Genomic DNA, 19,756 nt, shown 5'->3' on the forward strand with positions numbered 1-19,756 from the left:
GACAACAACAAAAAAAAAAAAAAAAAAAAAAAAAAAAAAAAAAAAATATATATACACATATATATCTTTCAATACTTGATTATAGAAATGAGGGTTTGGCCTGAAAAAAAGAATTATGGTTAAAAAACACTTGAGATCTCTCACTAGCTGATTTTGCACAGCTTCAGTCAAGTACACTGCTTGTGACTTCTTTTACAAGCAAAGTATGACCAGCTCAGAATAATGAAGTCTTTTTCCCTCACAAAGAGCAGTTTTACATAAAATGAAGGTTTGCTATCACCCGAATAGAATTTGTGACTTCTATTGTAAGTCAGTTTCAAGAGAGTGAATCTTTCACCCAAGAAAGAGAAATGCAACCAAATTACTACACTGTTAAGATGACTCAGACATTTCCATTGACATAGCATAAATGCAGGCACTTTGCCATGTTCTGCCCTTTGGGCTGCTTTTTCTCATGCTAAACCAGGCCCAGTGATGAAAAGATGTGGTATTAATAGCTGGGGACCACATACCAGAGGGCACATAAACAGACCGAGGGAGAGAAAGCTCTTGTGTGTGCCCCAGGAGAGAGGAAGGGGAGGTTTGCGGGAGGCGAGGGCTCCTGTCAGCAGCACACCCCTTGCCCAGGAGCCATGGGAGCTGCAGGGTGCTGCTCTCTGCTGGGTTTTGGGACACGTTCCTGAAAATTATCTATGTCTGTCCAGACCCACTGCACATACTCAGAGCTGCGGGGCATATCAAAGGCTGGTGAAATCAGTTAACACTGACACATAATCAGTTTTAAGCAACTTTGGGGATTTCATCTTGCACCTGGTGGTTTTTCCTCAAAGCTCCAGCTCTTGGGATCATGTGATTTAACAAGACACTACAATTTCACTATATATTCACATACAGACATGCACGCACACTTCAGAATTTTACACTTTCAGAGTAAAAGCTTGAAGTGTCATTGACGTGCAAGAAATAAAAGACCCTGCGATTCCTTTTAAAAACACGTCACAAATTCAAACTGATCTCATGAACTGCGGAGCCCAACATCTCAATACTTATGTGTGCCAGTACTGTCTGATGCCATAAGATCTGCAGCACAAAGTATGGAACTTGGAGCACAATTTCAGTCTAGCAGGCAAGTCTAGCAAGTCTAGTTTGAGTTTGCATATATTCCATAGCTGGCTGTATATAACACTCTGATTTAACTCCTAAAAGCCATCAAATCATTTCTGATGTTCAGACTACAACAGATGATACAGCTGATTTATCTGCATGCAGCCTGAGTCTCTGCAGTAAAGAAAATCACCCAAGATTTAAATTTTAGCAGTGAATTGACAGGAAAATAATAATGAAATGGAACAATCCCTTGTTGATATTTTGTGGTTTTCACAGTCTACTTACGATCAGCAGGTTTCTTGCCATTTCCAGGTAGCAGTCCCATTGTGCCAATCCACCTGGGAGTAGGTGATTGGCATCCTGCATTTCCAGGCATAGCAAATGCACACCAGTAAAAACCTGGAGATGCAGATGGCCAGACTGTGACCTCCTTTGAACCAAGGGAACTGGAAACAAAACCAAGTAATAAAAGAAACTGCATGAAGCTCAGCTCCCAAGAATCACACAGCATCACTGCACGGGGTCAGGGCTTGTAGGTCTGCCAAAGAGAAAAAGTACCTGTGTTCCCCATTTATCTTTGCTGGCCCAAGATTTGCAGACATGTTTGTAAGAAGGGCAAATTTTCCTGCAGGTACCTTTAGATTCCCTGGAGGCCCAGATCACATTGGAGACACTCAGTCTTGCCCTTTCCAGAAGTCTCTGAGGCCAAAAAGCTTGGAAGTCAGCACTGACAAAATCATCACTGGTGTCCAAAGATTTTGCCTTGGCATTCCTGAGATGAGAACAGAGAAGAACAAATTCCTGAATCAAATTTCTTTCTGATTAGGAAACTTAGTGCACAGTCAGAGGAATTTGAGGGAGGGGGTAGACAGGAATTCAAATGCCACTGGGAAATTCTGTCATTTTAAAAAACATGTTGAATATGGAAGGAAAAGACCCCAAAGGTAGGAATTTCCCTTGAAATGACCAACAGCAACTGTCTGTTAGGTCACTCTCTTACTATTTTGTTTCAGCAGCATCATTTTGATTCCTTTTAATTTAAGTTCTTATAAAAAACAGGCAGTCACAATAAATGAAGCAGAATGGTCAAATCAAAGCAGAATAATTCTGACAATGATGACATGAAGCATTCTGACTTTTTTCAATGGCAAAAGTGCCAGTGAAATTGCATGTATTTCACTGAGAAATGTTTAGTTGCAAATTTTCAACTTGCTGCTGGTTTAGGATAGCAAGCTGGTTTTTTTTCCTTTGCCTTCTTGTTGCCTCAAGCAGACGACCATGCCATGTATCAAAAAACATAAAGAATACCTTAACTTGTCCACAGGGGTTATACACCAGCTTCTTCAAAATGGTGGCAGTGCTTGAGAGTGAGGTCTAGAAAAGCTGCTGAGCGTGAACAAACAGGGACAACAAGTTGCCTTCAACTGTTTATTTCTGTCTTGCCTTCTGAAAGCTCTTTTAGCTAAATCTGAAGGCTGTGAGTTAGCTCTGGGCACTTTATGTCAGAAGGAGTAAAGGCAGCTCCTAAGGTGTGTATGCCTTGCAGGTTTGGAGCTATGGCCTGAGAAGCTACTGGAATAGGGGAGGCAGTGGCAAAATGCTGATTAGTGACAAACTGATAAAAAAAAACAAAGAAAAAAAGAAAGACGACAAATGGATGTGGGTGTAGGGCTCATTCTTTTAACCTTCCTTCTCTGCTGAATGTATTTGCTCTGCATATAAGCTCTTCCCTCCATTTATTTTCTACTCTTAGACAATACGGCATGGATTTTGACAAGGCGCTCTGGCTTCAGACAACATGAGCAGAACACCTTTTACCTCCCCATCCTGATCAGCGACAACGGCCGCCCCGTGCTGAGCAGCACGGGCACACTGACCGTGCACGTATGCAGCTGCGATGATGACGGCATGGTGATGTCCTGCAACGCGGAGACCTACGTCCTCCCTGTCAGCCTGAGCAGAGGAGCACTCATTGCGATCCTCGCCTGCATCTTTGTCCTGCTAGGTAAACCCTTGGCTTCTTCTTGAGAGGGGACAAACTCTTCAGTTCTGGCCAGGGGGCTGCTGATCCACGAAAGGTGAAGGACACACACACACACACATCTATGTATATGTATATATTATATGTAGACACACACATACTTAAGGGGCCAAATCAAGGACTAGGTGGTGTAGTCAGCTGCATATGGCTTCAGACTCCGTGGTGTAGGAATGAGGGAAAACTATGGCCTGCAAATATTTCTTCCAGATGCCTAAAGTGCCAGGGTGTCTGGTATGGCCCTGTTTTCCTGGAAGGGGTATGCGAGGAGGAAGTACTGAGAGCTGCAGCTGGGGAGAGGTTACTTTCTCATCTTCAGCAGTTTCTGACCATATGCTCCCACAGGAAACAGGAGTGGTAAGCCCAGTTCCACCTCCTGTCTTTTGGCAGGAGATATCCCCACCTCCCTCCTTTGTCGTTGAGACACTACATTTAAATGGTGCCTGTGCTGCTGTAAAGGAGCTGAGCATCTTGCATGTGTTCTGTCTCCACAAATAAATTTCATCCTTTACTTGCCCAGACCTTCTATGTCCGCTGTTAGCTATTGGTATCAAAAGAACTTCAGTTCCCTCATTTACTCTCTCGAGTCATGAGATACTAGTTCAAAACACACATTCCCTGAAATTTCAGGGGACCCAGTTTGAGGAGCAGTGGAGTAAGATACAGGAAAAATTCTTTTAAAGAAGTTCCTCAATTCTGGCTCTTCAAAGGAGCCTAGACACCTCAGTTCAAAATTTCAGCATTCAAAACCTATGCTGAGTTCTAGCCGTGGAAATACAGTCACCAGCTGATGGCACATTTTCAATAGTAAAGGGCTCTGGTGCCTGTATGACGACTTCTCCCCATGCTAAGCAGCATGGAGAGGATGAGGAGCGCCAGCACTGCAGCACTGCAGGAGCCTTGCAGATAAACAAAAAAATGGTTTGGAGCAGACTAAGGGGCTAGCTCTGCATTTTGCTGTGTAGGCAGACATATCATCATGGTGTCTCAGCACCGTACATCTATGTCATATGCAGCACCCAGCCCAAGAGGCATCCCCAAAGCAGGCTGCAAAACCCAGTTACACAGCAGGAAAAAAAATATCTCTATGGAGCTGGGTGCCGCTGCAGATAAACTGTTACTGATAACTGATCTGGCTAGCCTAGAAGTAGCTCAAGTATCGCTATAGTGCATTGCAAGCACCGTTGGATATACATGTCCTAAGTGTCACCAAGAGTTAAGAATTAAGGTGAGGAAAGGGACAGATTAGCAGGACCTCAAGCTACTAATTTTGACTGGGGGGTGGGGGATTTCTACACACCTCTACCTGCAAACACCACAGCTCTTTAAATCCAAGGGGCTGGCTGGGCTAACCAAGGGGAAAACAGGGCAGCAGAGAATCTGAAGCCCTTGCAAGATCTGCCCCCTTGCTGACGGCCCGGTGTCTCGGTTGCCTCCTGCAGTGCTGGTGCTCCTCATCCTCTCCATGCGGCGCCAGCGGAAGCAGCCCTACATCATCGACGAGGAGGAGAACATCCACGAGAACATCGTCAGGTACGACGACGAGGGCGGCGGGGAGCAGGACACGGAGGCCTTCGATATTGCTGCCATGTGGAACCCACGGGAGGCCCAGCTGGTGGTGAAAAACCGGCAGGACATGCTCCCTGAAATAGAGAGCCTCTCCCGATACGTGCCGCAGGCGTGCGTCATGGACAACAATGTCCACAACTACGTGCTCGCCAAGCTGTATGAAGCTGACATGGACCTGTGGGCACCTCCCTTCGACTCCCTCCAGACGTACATGTTTGAAGGGAACGGCTCGGTGGCGGAGTCGCTCAGCTCCCTACAGTCGGTGACGACAGACTCAGACCAGAGCTACGACTACCTGACGGACTGGGGGCCGCGCTTCAAAAAGCTGGCCGAGATGTACGGTGCCACGGACAGCAGCGGGGCTCTGTGGTAATGGACAAGGAATGGCATAGGGTTTTCCATGTGAAACAGTGTCCGGTTAGGTCCATTCTCATCAGATGCTTCCATGGACATGGGTGAGGCCTCCTAAAAAATAGCAATACGGTGCTTGGATGAGAATGGGAAGAAGGGTGCGAATGAAGGTCTCTCTGGATCAGCTTTACTCAGTTACATTAAGTCACGTTTTTGAAACAGTGAGAAGCAGAAGGAAGTTTTTTCCTGGTTTTTACAGCAAAATTGGAAAGCTCCACACCTGGAATATAATGACATTACTCTCTTTCTCTCTCTCCCTTTCTCGCTCCCTTGTACACGGCAGCTTACTGAGCTCTACACGTCTGGGTTCAAAGATCTGTAAACTCCAACTGTAATCTCTGACTCACTGAAAAATGGCCAGCACAGAAAAGTTGTTCCCCGATGATTATTTTCTCCCCATTAAAAAGGAAAAACAATTGCTTGCTAACAAGAGAAAAAAAAAAATCCCACAAAGCAGAAAATTGAAACTGGAGACTCAGAGAGCTCTTTGTAAACTAAACCTCCTCTCTCTGTTGCTAACAGAGTCCTTTTTTAATCCTTTAGAAACAAGGCTGAGGGTTTTTTTTCCACCTGGCTGAGAGGGCTGGGGAAGAGGCTTTGAATTTCTGCTCTAGTTTAATGGCTGATCTATGAGTCATTGGCGTTAACACTAATCTGTCTCCTATCAAGTTTGTGTAAATTTATTCTCAGCTCTTTAAAACCATGACTCCACTAAACTGCTCAGAACAAAACCAGAAAATCTGCCTCTTTTGCACTGTAGATGTCTCTTCCACGTGCCAAATGTGAAGATTAGATTCTACCAATGAAAGCCAAATAAATTTAAAAAAAAAGAAAAAGCTATATTTGGTAACTACATGGGTTAGATGGGCTTTCCTAATCTGTGTGAGGTCAATCCAAGGGATGTTTACATACTGTAGATAACCTACTTGAACAAATGCAGTATTATAGACCAATAAATGGATGTAAGAAAATTACATGTATAAGTTTTGTATATTTGTTAATTTTGGTAATAAATATGATGTACTGCATACAGTACAGTACCTTAGCACCTCTTTTAATAAAAGTTAAACAGAAGGGAAAGTCTGATGGCAATTTATTGACTGCTTTGCACACAGCAGTTAGTGCTTATCTGTGGCTTTACATGCCTTAAGCATCAAGAAAAAATAGTTCATAAGCATCGTGTCAGGGAGACAAGCCTTCACTTTGCAGGTTCAAACAGTTTGTCTGCTTCTTTTATCGTTGTTCACTTGGACATTTTCCTTAGCAATGAATCAGCCCAGGTGCAGCCCACCAGACTAGTTACTTTTCTATTCCAACCATGCTAAAGTCACAAGAAAGTCTTGGCTGATTTTTTTGAAACATTATGTCTGGGGCATTGAGAAGCTTGGAAACCAGTGACACAGCCCTGACAGAATCTCATGCCTTCAGAGACAGGACAAACTGTAACATGCAATATCCATTTATGGTCATTCTTACTCTGCAATCAAAGTTTTGAGTCTGGATCTTATCTTGTTTGCATGTGTAAACGGGAAGAGCCAGGGAAGTTACACTAACACAAGTTTCATGGAAGGTGGCAAAAGGCTTCTGAAAGCAGAACAGTCTGTAATGGCATTCACAGGTTTCTTTCTAGCTAAGGACTCTCCCCATCTCAAATTGCCCAGAAAATAGATGTGCAGACACAACCACCCAGTTACCACTCTTTTACCATGTGCGCACTGTGCTCAGTTTCTGTTGCAGGTGTGCACAAAACGCTGCTGTCCCTACTTTGCCTAATCTTAGGCTGTACCAATTTAAGACAGGAGCATTGTTTCCACAGACTCGTACAAAGTCATGCACCCCTGGAGAGCTAGGCAGCCAGCGAAGAAAAAAAAGTTTTAGTGACTTCTCAAACATTTGTTCATCTGATGTGATGAAAATCTGTGCCTTCACAAACAGAATATGCCATTGGTTCTGCTTATTACCTGAACCTGCCTTACACCATTGCAGACAGAGCACTGAAAATTATGTGATAATGATTCTTTTACTCATCCTGTAGCACTTACCCCCACATATCATATTGATTTTTAACACCAGAAAAAGAACTGCAGCCACCATGATCAAGGAAGTGGCGTACAGGAAGCAAAACTGCTGTTGAGAGACTTCTGCGAGCTTCCTCACCTCCTGACGCAACAGGAATCACAGAGCATAGGGCAGGGAAGAAGGTAGAGAGGACATCTATTCCACTACTTCCCTGTCTGAATTAATCCTCAGTTTTATATATTTTAAGCAGATGCCTGTTTACTCTTAAAACCCTTGACTGTTAAGGCTCTGTAACCTTTCTAGGCAAACTTCCACTGCACCAATATATTCAGCGCTGAAAGCCTTTCCTGGCAAGTATAAGGCAAGTATCCCTTGCTGCCATACAAGCCTGCAATGCCCATAGGTTACTTTGTCCCTCTGCAGAGCTACTGTTTGATATTTTCAGACCATTACTGTCTCTCCTTTTAGTCACAGTCTACCGTAACAAAAAGCCTCTGGACAGTTCTTCATGTCCTGATACTGCAATGGTTTACTTCTCCCATTGCAGGCAGAGTGGGAGGAAGGGGAGCAGAAACGCAGTCCAGCATCATATTGCCTTCAACTTGAAGATACCTACTGCATTTACCGAGGGTTTTCCCAGGACAAGCTGCTCCAAGGTCCAGTTTCACTCTACAGAAGCCCCCAGCAGTGGCCTCTGCATGACAGGCTATGCAGCAGCTGAGACCATCTTCCTGGGTTGTGTATCACCTGGTAGGGAAGGACCAACAGTACTCTCATTAGGTGCTTGGACTCACACCACAGGGGAGCCTGCAGGGAGAGCAGGCTCCAAACTCACCTTCCCAAGCTGCATGTCACCATTAGGCTATTTGATTATCCTCAGGTTTGCCTCAGCTTGTGAGCACAGTCAATAGCTGGACAGCTTGATGCTGTGACACTCAGCAGCTGGTGTTTAGTAAGCACTTGGCAGCCCAGCTTTTTTTTTCCATTTTATGGAAGAGGTGACAGTGTTTTTGCAGTCTGTGAAATCTCTAAGCAAACAACCAACACTTGCATCTATCACCCTCCCACAAACAAAACTGAAGAACACTCTGGTTTTACTGATGAGGTACGAAAAAGGATCCATTTCTGGACACATCAGGGCCCAGCAGGCCTGGCCCAAAGTAGAAGAGGGGAGAAGACTCTAAGCCCAAAGGAAACATACGGTGCCACAGGCTGGCAGTGAAACAAACTTGCTGATCATGCAGGTCCTCAGTCTCCTACCCTGGGGCTCCTCAAGGCCAGGCCTGGCAGTGCACGAACATTTGCAGCACTACATAAAACCTGCTAGTGGTTTACAGCCAGGGAGCTCAGCCTGCCATGGTGGAGGGACTGGACTTCACCACACCAGCAGACACCTCAGTGACAGCCCTCGTCCTGCATGGGACCCACACTCTACCCACTGCCCTGCCGTCAGGGCAGAAATGTCAGAGGGCCAGGACAAGATCCCATATGCCCTCACCAGTGTCCCCAGTCCGCCTGTGCTCCAAGGCTGGTCTGAGTGCATAGAGCCTTTATCACTATTCATTTAATTTTGTTCCTCTGATGACTTTTTTTTCCCACAGCTGCCAGTTCTCAGGAAAAAAAACCAAAAGGACTTACCATCCAAGAACAATGCCCTAGACTCAGCTGTGGCTGAAAATAAATGGTTCAGAGGAAAAAATAACAGAGGGTGTAAGTCATTTGACTAATTCCAGCCACTTAAAAATTGAGCATATGGCCTAAGCAACCCATCTAAGCGCTCTCTCTCTAACAGAGCTAGACAAAGAGTGATTCATTCCCCCTGTCTTGGCCATCTGTATGATGCTATGGCCCTCTGGAGGTGCTTCTCTCTCAGTTAATGGCCTGGCCTCTGGGGATTTATCCATGTGGTTCAGTCTGGCCCTAGGCATGACATTCTCAAGCCCCCTGCTCTGCATTTGGTTTTTATGAGTGACCATGGGCAAACACTACAGTCTCTGATGTTTTCCTTTTCCCTTCCCTACCACCCACCTCTGTCTTCTCTAGGTAGATTGCATGACCTGTCATCTCTTATACTGCATTGGTCATCATGTCTAGGCACTGACTAGCACTTTAAGCTGTCTGTGAAGAGCCCAGATCTCTTCAGAGCAAAATGCAGAACTCAAGAATGCATAAAAAGAGTTAACATCATTCTTTCTGGCATAAATTTTCTTGCAACGCTGTGTTTCATTTGCTGCTGCATTGCCCATTTATCCAGCTTTATTAGGTCCCTCTTGATTTTGTCATTTCTCCTCCAGCTTTTATTGCTCTTAATCATTTTATGCCACCGTCACATTTGCTGCCTACAATCCCCTTTTAGACCATTCATTAAAACCAATAGTGACAGAGATCCTTGGGGGACCCAAAAGTTATATTTTGGTCACCTTGAAATATGATTTACTAGCCTCTACTTGGGTTTTGCTTTGTGCAACTGTCATATAGCGCAAACTAGAACCTGCTTCATTGCCTGCTGCCTTACCATAGCCCCCGGGAACCATCAATCCAGAGGGACAGATGGGTCCCAGAGGTCTGCCCTGCATATGCACCACATCTTACTTGTCCTGGCCGTGAGTAAGAGAAATGAGGCACACAAAAGAGGCACAAATGGTGCCTGACAGACTCCAGAGAAGTTCTGACATAGACGAATTCAAAGTTGAAGAGATTCAGTTGCTTTTGCCTTTGTGCTGCCAGGGTCTTATTACTAAGGTGCTGTCAGAGGTGATCACTTGGTTTATGCTAGCTTAGCTATCAGCTAGACCAAACCCAGGAGAGGCTGCTGCTCCCCAGGAGAGAAGGTGGGTCCAGTAACAAGTGAGGGTGGCATGTGAGGAAATCCATACTGGTGCAAGCTAAATATGTTGCTGCTCTCCCTCCTCCTGTCTGTCAGAATGTGAGGCAGCCCATTGCATCCTGCTCAAGAAACAGGCCTTAATGTATTCTCTTCACATGCAGCTGGTGTAAACAGGGAGTGGGTCTGTCCAAGACATCCTAAATTGTGCCTACTGAGACCTGCAGCACTCAGAAGAGGAGGAGCTGCCTTTCACTCAGTAGTGCCCTGTCTCTCTCAGGGCAATGCAGATGCCATACGAGTGCTCCAAGAAAGCCACAGCTACAAAACAGCTGTATCACCTAAGGGATTCGTTCTCATGCATAGAGGTCAGTGATTTGCCTCTCATTTGGACTGTAATGCAGTAATAATCTGTAGCAGTGCATCCTCTTTAAACAGGCAGAGGAAAATTAGCAAGGACAGCAGTGAACTTGAGGTGGAGTCAGAGCCATGATCCAAGGAAATCAATAGGGGCTGGGGAGTCTCACTGCCAAACCAAGGCTTTATGGACAGATTTTCAGTTTTGCTTTCCTATATCAACCTTCTAAAGATCCTGCCCCCAATGGCATGCAAGATATTTTACTCTTGGCCTCAGAGGTGGCAAATCAGGCCACCTGCATCACCGGCTCTGAGCAGAAGCAGCAGTGCAATGATGATACTGTATTTCCCAAGAGACATTAGAGTAATATGGTGGACGAAGTGGAACAGTGTCACTTTACAATGACTTTAAAAAAATCATGTCGGGGGGGGGGTTAAGAGCTGATGCAGAAGACGGTACACTGTCTGTTTCAGACCTCAGTTGTTATTAAGCCCACCATTAAGGAATGGGCCTCTTGGGGAATATGAATTTTCAAACTAGCATCTTAATATCTAGAGGCCAATCACACAATGATTGACCTTATAATTTTTTCTCAAAGGTGCATGAGCTACAACATTTAATACTAGAGGCAGAAGTGCTTGCCATGCCGTATAACAAAATAATAATAATAATAATGACAATGTCTGTCATAATGGGGGTCAGATTTTGTTCCTGTTTTGTGGGAAGGGTGAAGGTTCCCAGACTTACCATGGGACTTGGGAAGCTGAACCCCTAGTTAAAGGCTCACTATTTCCAGGCGTTCATCCTGCCAAGCAAACGTGGGTTGAACAGGAGATTTTGCCTTTTTCACCACGTCTAGAAAAAGAAAAATCTGGAAAACATCATTTGGACGCTGTTTGGAGCATGCAGAGAGCCTGGAGCAGTGTGCGATGCCCTGTTCCTCCCAGCACACCTTAATGCTCTTGGGCTCCACTGAGACCAGCCCTTCAGCACAAGGGCCACCCCTCCCAGATGGGAAAGACAAAGGAAGGGAAAGAGAGATCGTCTTGAAACCAGTAGTGAAGATAGATAACCCATGGCCAAGGGAACTTGTCCTCCCCTCTTGCTCCCACTCTCCTTGCTGTCACTCTTATAGGTACAGCAAAACCTCTCTGCACCTCTTGTTACCCCTTTACAATGGGAAGAGGGTTCACTGCCATGATCACTGCAGAGCATCAGAGCCACTGCTGGTCCCCAGTGGGTCTCTAAATGCCCAAGATTGCCTTAACCTGATCATGATTCAAATCAGTTATGATGGAGAAATCAGAAAACACAAGAATCCCCTTTTTCCTTCAGGTGTAGAGGCATTTGCCCCTGGATAGCCTGCAGTGTAGTTCAGAACAGGAGAATTTTTACAGCTTCATAACCTTCATGTTGCCTTCCTGAGATATAACATGTATCACCATGAACATACAGGAAAAGTGTTTCCAAGCACAGAGGAGAAAAGCTGCTCTTCTCCCAAGCAGTAGTGCTAACACAGGGTGGGTTGTCTGGGCTTATTTTGTCTTCTTTTTCAACAGATTCTTCTTGGAGCAGTCAAAGGGAGACAACCTGTCCAGAAAGGCCATTTCTTTTTGAAGGACCTCAACAAAATATTCTGTAAGGTCATAGGTATCACAGATGGAAAAGGTAGGAAAAAAGAGGTACAAAGCAAACAAGTGACCTTTTAATCATAACAGAAACTGAGCCCCAGCCTGCATGTGAACTCTTCCAACCTTGGAGCATCCTTTTGGTTTAGAAAACTCGTGTTTACTTCCAGTTTCGAGCCACATTCTCAAAAAGAAAACTAACTAGTTGAGGTACGTACTTTCAACAGCCTCAATCTTGTGCCTACTGACCATGGTCTTGCATTCAGGATGTCCACTAAAAGTAAGGAAAAACATGCATATTTTGCCTATAGCTTGTATGCTCTTGTCCTGAGATTGCAAAGTGTTTTGCAAACCTCAGTTAAGTAAGGCCCCCATATCTGGTACAGAATCGTCATAGGCTTTTTTTCCAGACAAATAAATGGAATAAATGGAAGCAGAGAGAAGTTAAAAAACAATATGAAGGTTTCAGAGGAAATCATTGTAGAAATAGTAACCTGTCCCAACAGTCTGTTGATCTAAGCAGGCTTCCTCTTATGACTTCATAAATTATGCCTATGGCATAGGTGGCAGGTTGGCAATAGAACTTTGAGCTGTAACTCAGGTGCAAAGTTATTTTTTACTGATGATATAAACCTGTCTATGGGTTAAATGAGAAATATAGTCCCACAACAGAAAATTATCGCTGCCACTAATCCAAGGAAACTTCATTTCATGATTCCTGTATATTTGAAACTCTCAATTACTATTCAGCCAGCTGTCCAACCACTAAAGAAATCAAAAGTCAATGTTGCATTTACAACTCTAAACAGATGAGTAGGATAAAAATGTGGGAAAGCTCTTATTAAATCTTATCATCCAGAGTTAATTGTAAAGTATTTTCCTAAACTGTTAGAGTAGTGAACAACCACAACATAAATTATGTGTAATTTTGAGAAATTAGAGATGATGTTAGCATTTTAGAAACATCACTCACAGTGAGAGCTCCAAACTGACCAATTTATAAGATACTGAGCCTCCTTCATCTTCCCTGAAAAATTTCAGCCATCTCATGGATGTCCTTGATAAATGAACAACATATTCAAAGATGTGGTAAACTGTTGACTTTGCTTAGAACAAGACCAAGTAAAGCAAGCATTTTCTGTCAGCATTCTTTGATGGGGGCTACGCTCAGTGCCTTCCCAGCCCTGACTTCATTTGCAGGTTGGTGCAAGAGAAACTACTGTCTGTCAGTAAGGAAAATGGCTCCATCCCACAGGTGGAGTTAGACTGTATAAACCACTGCAGCAGCCACCCTGACAACATGTCTGGTGAAGGAGAAGGGAAGGCTGAAAGCCTTCCCCAATGATCCCAGTATCATATTTTTATATCTGGGCTCACAGAAAGCAAGGCATCTCCCACCAACACTTTGGTGAACAGCCATAACCCTGTATAAACCACATATCACCAAATGTGCTTTCCTAGCTCATTGCTAACAAGCAACACCAAGGCACGACAAGACTTGGGGTCTGGTTTTGACTCTGATGTTGATGCTACATGTGAGTATGACAAATTTTCACGGTCTTTCTGTGCTGTGGCTTTCCACCCGGCATACCACAAGGATAACCATCTTTGCTACCCACTCTGAAGTAGCATAACAAAGTGAAGAGTTTCAGTACTTATTTAAGCAGACTGCTAAGCATTTTAGGGCCCCAGGCACATGCTAGATAGGATATAAAGCCACATATTTCTTTTCAAAAAGCATATACCCTTCTAGCTCTGGGAAAAGAGGAAAAGAAGGATGACTCATAAGTAGCAGATGTTCGTAGCATCTCTTAACGCGCTACTGGAAGGCACTCAGAGATTGTAGTGATGCAGGCTGCCTTAAAGCCCACCTACAACAGACTTGAGCAAAATGCTGTAGCAAGCCAGATCCTAATCCATTCCCTTTGTCTCACTTTATCAGCTGTGGTCACAATATTTTGCTTCTTTGTCAGACCTTCTCTCCAAAAACATCAAAGGACACAGTAAATATGAATTACTGAAGCAGCACAGCATCCTCGATGTGTATGGTGACTCTGTTATCAGTAGCCCTTGGAGAGTATTACATGTTAATACTATGGCTGAAGAAAATCAGCTGAGTGTCTTGGTGTAGCCCAGCAGGATTTGAGACCAATAATACAGCAGATCCCATTTTTCCAGAAAAATGCAGAACAGATCTAAAAATTAAATGTCTAAGCTGTTTCTGTAGACAATAGAGACAAAGCAGCAAGAAAACCATATTGCCTTAGACACCCTTCTCAGGAGAGGCAGAGTTGCCCCTGGAGGAGTGTTTCTGCCTCCCCAGGCCATCCGCTGCTGGGCACACAGGAGGTGTCCACGTAGGCCAGAGGTGCCCAGGGGACAGCTGAGGGCATCCTGACCTCTGACTGCACATCTCCAACAGGGGTGAAGAGAGGTTTCACTGAGACGTTAGTGCGAGAGACACCAGTGAAGAGTAAAATCTCAGAGGAACCCAAATTGCCAGGCTGGGTAACTGTAGTGCTGCAAACGCTGCTTCACAAGGGTGTACAGCCCAGAAAGGAGGTGAGTGAGACCTGCCACTGCCGGTGGATACACCCGCTGTCAGCACCAATTACCACCTCCTCTGCTGCTCAAACTGACACGTGGCAAAACCAAGCTGGCCAACCTGTCTTTTAAAAAAAAAGACATTTGTACTGAAGAGAAGACGTGAGAACGTGGCACTGGTTTCGTACACAGCTGTGGTAAACTTTCTTTAGACTTGTAACAAGTCATTTATTCTACTAGTATCAGATCCCTGTCCACAAATCAGAGATAATGATCTCCTCCACCTTAGCTACTCTGCCTGTAAGGCCAGGGAGCATCTCTCATTTTGTGCGTAGATAATGGCTACTGCAATGTATCAGAATTACAACAAGAAAAATTATGCTATTTAGCTACTTTTGCTGTAGCATCCTCCCTGCCAGCTTCTGCCTGCAACTCATTGTCCTGTCTCTGCAAGTAAATACTATGATAGCGTCTAAAAGCAAAACACAGCTGTAGTGAAATATCCGATCATCTTGCAGCCATTAAACAAACAGAATGCCGGCTCTTTTCTTTTGTTTAAAATATCATTACTGGGAACAAGTAATCTCTCTCGCTGCCTTTGCGCTTCAGTGCACATGTTAGGCTTTTAAACCCGACCTAGTTTTGGCTGGAAAGTTTCGCAGAGAGAACCTACAGGCAGCATCGCCACGCACGTTATTTTCCCGCTAATCAATACATTATAAAAGCTGGAGCGTCCCCCTTTGCTGAAAATGAGGCAAGGGATCAGGAGCCACAGTATGGTCAGGCTCTGATGCAACTTCTTGCGAGCCAACTGCACCATTGCACATGGCAGCCTCCTGCCTCCCCTCAGCCCTTTTGACTTCCCTCATGCTCCACATAGCTGATGAAGTCCACTCCAACCCTACAACGGCTCCAACAGCACCGCTCTGAAAACAGGAAAATCTTCATTTTCCCTGCAACAAGCAATCGGGGCTGACCTGCTGCAGTGGTGTTTGTGGAGCCTGGTGACGTTTTTAAGGTGCTTGGATGAGCTGAGTTTATAACTGAAGTCTTTCGTAGCTGGAAGCTCCTGCCTTCGGAGCTCGTTTGTTGTTTTTTTTTAACTGTGCTCAGGATTTCCCCCAGTGCTGAGCTGCTTCAAGCATGACTGGTAAGGGGATCCTGTTGTGCAGGGGACAGGCAAGACAGAGTTCATGGTGAATAATAACTACTTTGCAGTCATGATAGCCCTGGCAAAGTGTAATTAATTCCTGAGGCTTGTGCTGGAGTGGGTGGGCTCCATCTAGAAACACCGACATCAGAGGGGGTCAAAATGCATCTGATTGTGAACCAAGACCCTGTGGAGGCTGCACGTATCCGAAACTGTCACCAGGTGAAACCGGCCTCTCCCCATTGCTTCATGCAGGTCTGTGGGACCCAGGCAATGGGTCAGGCAAGCACAGGGGTGCATGACTGAGATGTGCAAGTGGACTTGTATGAAGGGGCAGTGCAGCTCACATGAGAAGGGGGGATGTGGCGTCTCAAGGCTGGGGAGTGTGCAGATCCAAGAGCAGCAAGAAGCAGGAGGGAAGCTGTTGTGTGATCATGAGATTTGGGGCACATTGGACAGAAGGCACTATTTTAAAGGGCTGGGAATCAGACAGGGGAGAGAAGCTGGAGGTATTCAGCTGTGAGGATGCTCAGTTTATCCCTGCAAAGAATACATTCAGAACATGAGGACAGGACAATAATAGGAAAGCATTGATCCCACTTCACATCCTTTTAGCTGAAAAGGGGCAGACAGTGAAGTAAGGACCGTGCTAGAAATGCCTGAACAAAGACCTGAAGATGCACAGAAAGTGATGGCTGCAGCAGCTACTTAATGCTGGAATTTTTGATGCAGATGAGGAGGTTACACAGTCATGCAAAGCCAGGGGCCAAGAGAAAAAGGGCGCCCTATTCTTATACCTGTGCTTGCTAATTTGAACATTTCCAGAAGCCCTTCTCTGGTACGTGTTCAATAATGAAGCTAAAAGTTGCACAACAACAACAAAACTCATTGATCTATACTTCTAGTGTCATTAATACCAAGTATCCAGATGAAGGGTAAATCATACTGGAATTAGAAGGAGGCTTGGAGGCTAGTTAATCCTGCTGTACCCCTGTGGTTGCTTTTGTAGGGGGGAACAGTTATATTGGTTACAAGCATCCAAAACAACACAAGTCAGCTGTCCCCAAATTATTAAACTGTCTTTGCTTCATTGTAATACGTTTACCTTTTAAGAAAAAATTGCATTTTGTTTTTAACAATTTGCCACTAACACTGGCAACTTTGGAGCTCACATCCCAGTCATGAAAACCTTGCCTCTCTAAATAATGGAAAAGCTGAGCTGCTTTTTTAGGAGGCTGTTTTTTTAATGAAAATACACAAATTCCTTGAATTTTGTGATGAAATCCCCAAAGCCAGCAACACTGACCAGGACTCCTGGAGTCAGGTTTTTATTATAAAAGAAGGAACTGATTTTTTTACTATCTCAAACCTAAAGTTAATCCCTTGACAGGAGGGAAGGGCACATGGAAAGAGAAATAAGACAGGCACAGGCTCATCACCCGCTTTGTGGCGCTGATGCATTCTGAGAGGCGATGGGTTTCAGGGGCATGGTGCCAGGGAGCCCAGGCTGAGTCAGCGTCACCTCCAGACGGCTGCATGACATCACACCCCACTGCACTAACAGGACACGGAGAGAAACTGGCATCATTTGTTGGACCAATGTCCAGCCTTCATGACAACATGTCCTGAGGCATAATGTAGTATATGCCATAATGAGACACATTTCATTTGGGACTCTTAATTGTTCTGCAAGTGAGCGAGGTCTCCGGGCCATAGGACAGACCTATGTGAATAAGCTCCTGAAAGATGTATCAGACATTAGGCACCCAGCAGCTAGAAACATCTTTGTCACGCAGCATAGAGACTTGCACGGAATTACATAGGGTCTATAGACTTCCCTGTCTGGCAGCAGCTGCTTATTGGCAATCCACGTGTGTGCTAGAGCAGCACAGAGGTATTTACGGGATGCAGTCTATGCTAATATTACCTATAGTGTCCTTGCTTTCCTGTCTGTGTCTGAAGTCTGCAAAGCCTTTCTGCAAAATGTATTAACATCCTCCCCATCTCAATACAGTACACTTTGTTTCTTTGCTTGTTTCATTTCATGAATTTACAGGCTGCCTTTAAAAAAGCAGCCATCAAATGCTCAAGCAATATAAGGGAGAAAAGAAAAAAAAAAAAAGAAAAAGAAAACCTGAGGGATGAAACAGATTTCAATTTCCGATTTCCAAGAGGCTAATATAAAATGTAAAGGAGTGGGATGGAAGCGTTTGAAAATTTCATTTTTAGAAATGCCCTGGCAGTCTCTTCCCAGCAGCATTGGTGGGGCTGGATGGCACATTTGTAGGTGAATCAGAGAAAAAAAGAAAAAAAGTCCTCAGAGAGTTTCCCCAACACTCCCGCCACAGAGCCCTCTGCATCCCTGGCTCCAGCGGGCAGCACGGGTGCGCCTGCTTCCCGGCGGGTCCTGCCGAGACACACTGGCACCCAGCAGCGGCACCCGTGGTCTTCAGCAGCTGACATCTCTGTTAGAGTTTACAAGTCGCAGTGCATGAACAAACAACTAAATTGTGCCAGAAACTCTGGCCGTGAAGTCAGAATTACACCGTCAGCCTAGCTACACAGCTTCCAATTCAGGCAAAAGGGTCTCCAAGTCCTCCACAGGGTCTCTCCAAAAGCAGGGAAATGATGAGGTGGCCTAAAGCTGGCATAGCCCTCGCCCTTTCAGACAGAGAGTGTTTTACTGGGAAAAAGAGGGTTTGGGAACAAGTTTCACTCCCAGGTTTCCACAGTCCCTGGAACCATTCCTCATCTCCACAAATAGGCGTAAGTGAGCTCAACCCCAGAAATGCCCTCAGGTACCACCAGGTTAAACCAGGCTACCCACAACTCGATCAAACCAAAACAATGCTGGCCAAGAGCTCACGTTACTCTTCGTAAGCCACGGAGAACCCCACCAGCTTCCACTGGAAAGGACCACCTGGCATTTGGCAGACACGCTTTGGTCCTCACAGCAGCGTAACAGCCCAAAACGCAGTACTTCCACAGACTGAGCAAATGGCTGTGTTCCAGTCAGCTCCAATAGCTATACAGGGTTTTGCAACAGACCCTGTAGAGCATCTTTAAAGGCAGTGTGATAACTTACACCAAGACAAGCACCAAAACTTGGAGAGGAAAATAGGCAGCCACTATGAAACACATGGGATCCTTTCTAGTTAATTGCCCAGTGTGGTAGACATGTTCAAATGAGGTGCTGTCGTCATATGTGTAATTTAAAAATACAGGGCATGAAGATGAAGATCAATCCCGCTTAATTCTAAAGAATAGGTTCATAAATGAATTATGAGGTTTCTTAAATGATTTATAGCTGTTATAACCATTTTACAGATGAGTAATACATTTTATAAGTCCATCAACAGAAGATTTAATAGATAGGCAATCAATCAGCCTGCGTGATAACTAATTAACCATATATTAAAACATCTTTCAGTGCCCTATTAACCCTTAATGCTCTGGTCATGAACATACCCTCAGCACAACCCCAAGTACAAGTTACAAAAGCCAGCTGACCTACCCATTCCCTCTGAGCTGTTAATCTCCGGCTCTTAACCTGCAGCTCACAGGCAAAGCAGCACAGCCAACGTGGCAGCCTACCCCTGAACGTCAACAGGCTCCTGCTCTTCTGGAGCAGGAGCAAATGCAGCTTCTCCCATCTCATTACCTGGATTTCCAATAGCAAACATTTCTGACAGGGCTATCATGCGTACCGTGACTCTGGGACACTGATATTCCTCCTTTGCTCTTTGGTGTTAATACTTCGCCTCTACCAAAGGCCAGCTAGGAGGCATAAGAGCACCCTGCTGCTCACTTAAAGAAACAGACTGAGGAAACGTACTTTTCAGCACTCCTGTTAGACAACTCTCTACTCCATTTCCCACCCACGGTAAGCAAAACACTTTATCCTCATCCACTAAAATATGTATCAGAGAAAAGATCACACTGAGCACCCACTGACTCAGGACCATGTCCTTTTAAAAAGGACTTTTACTCTACTTACTCTACTTGTACTACTTTACTCTCTGCTCCAAGTCCTACACTGAGCAATGGCTAATTCTGTGTACGGTTAGTCCACTTCTGTTTTATCCATCAAGGGAAGAGATTGGCGCCA

The 19,756-nt window shown here is 44.9% G+C and overlaps 1 protein-coding gene across 1 annotated transcript in view; it reads left to right on the plus strand.

Moving 5' to 3' along the window:
* Positions 1-6,152, plus strand: part of CDH20 (cadherin 20, type 2) — a 56,181-nt gene extending 50,029 nt beyond the window's left edge. Inside the window, exons 11-12 of the mRNA XM_010585982.1 lie at positions 2,861-3,112; positions 4,588-6,152. Of these exons, the coding sequence (XP_010584284.1) occupies positions 2,861-3,112; positions 4,588-5,087 (752 nt within the window). The 3' untranslated portion in view covers positions 5,088-6,152. The remainder of the gene's footprint in view (positions 1-2,860; positions 3,113-4,587) is intronic.
* The last annotated feature ends 13,604 nt before the right edge of the window (positions 6,153-19,756 follow it).

This window comes from Haliaeetus leucocephalus, unplaced genomic scaffold (genome assembly GCF_000737465.1).
Source record: "Haliaeetus leucocephalus isolate CR32 unplaced genomic scaffold, Haliaeetus_leucocephalus-4.0 Scaffold137, whole genome shotgun sequence".
Taxonomy (NCBI): domain Eukaryota; kingdom Metazoa; phylum Chordata; class Aves; order Accipitriformes; family Accipitridae; genus Haliaeetus; species Haliaeetus leucocephalus.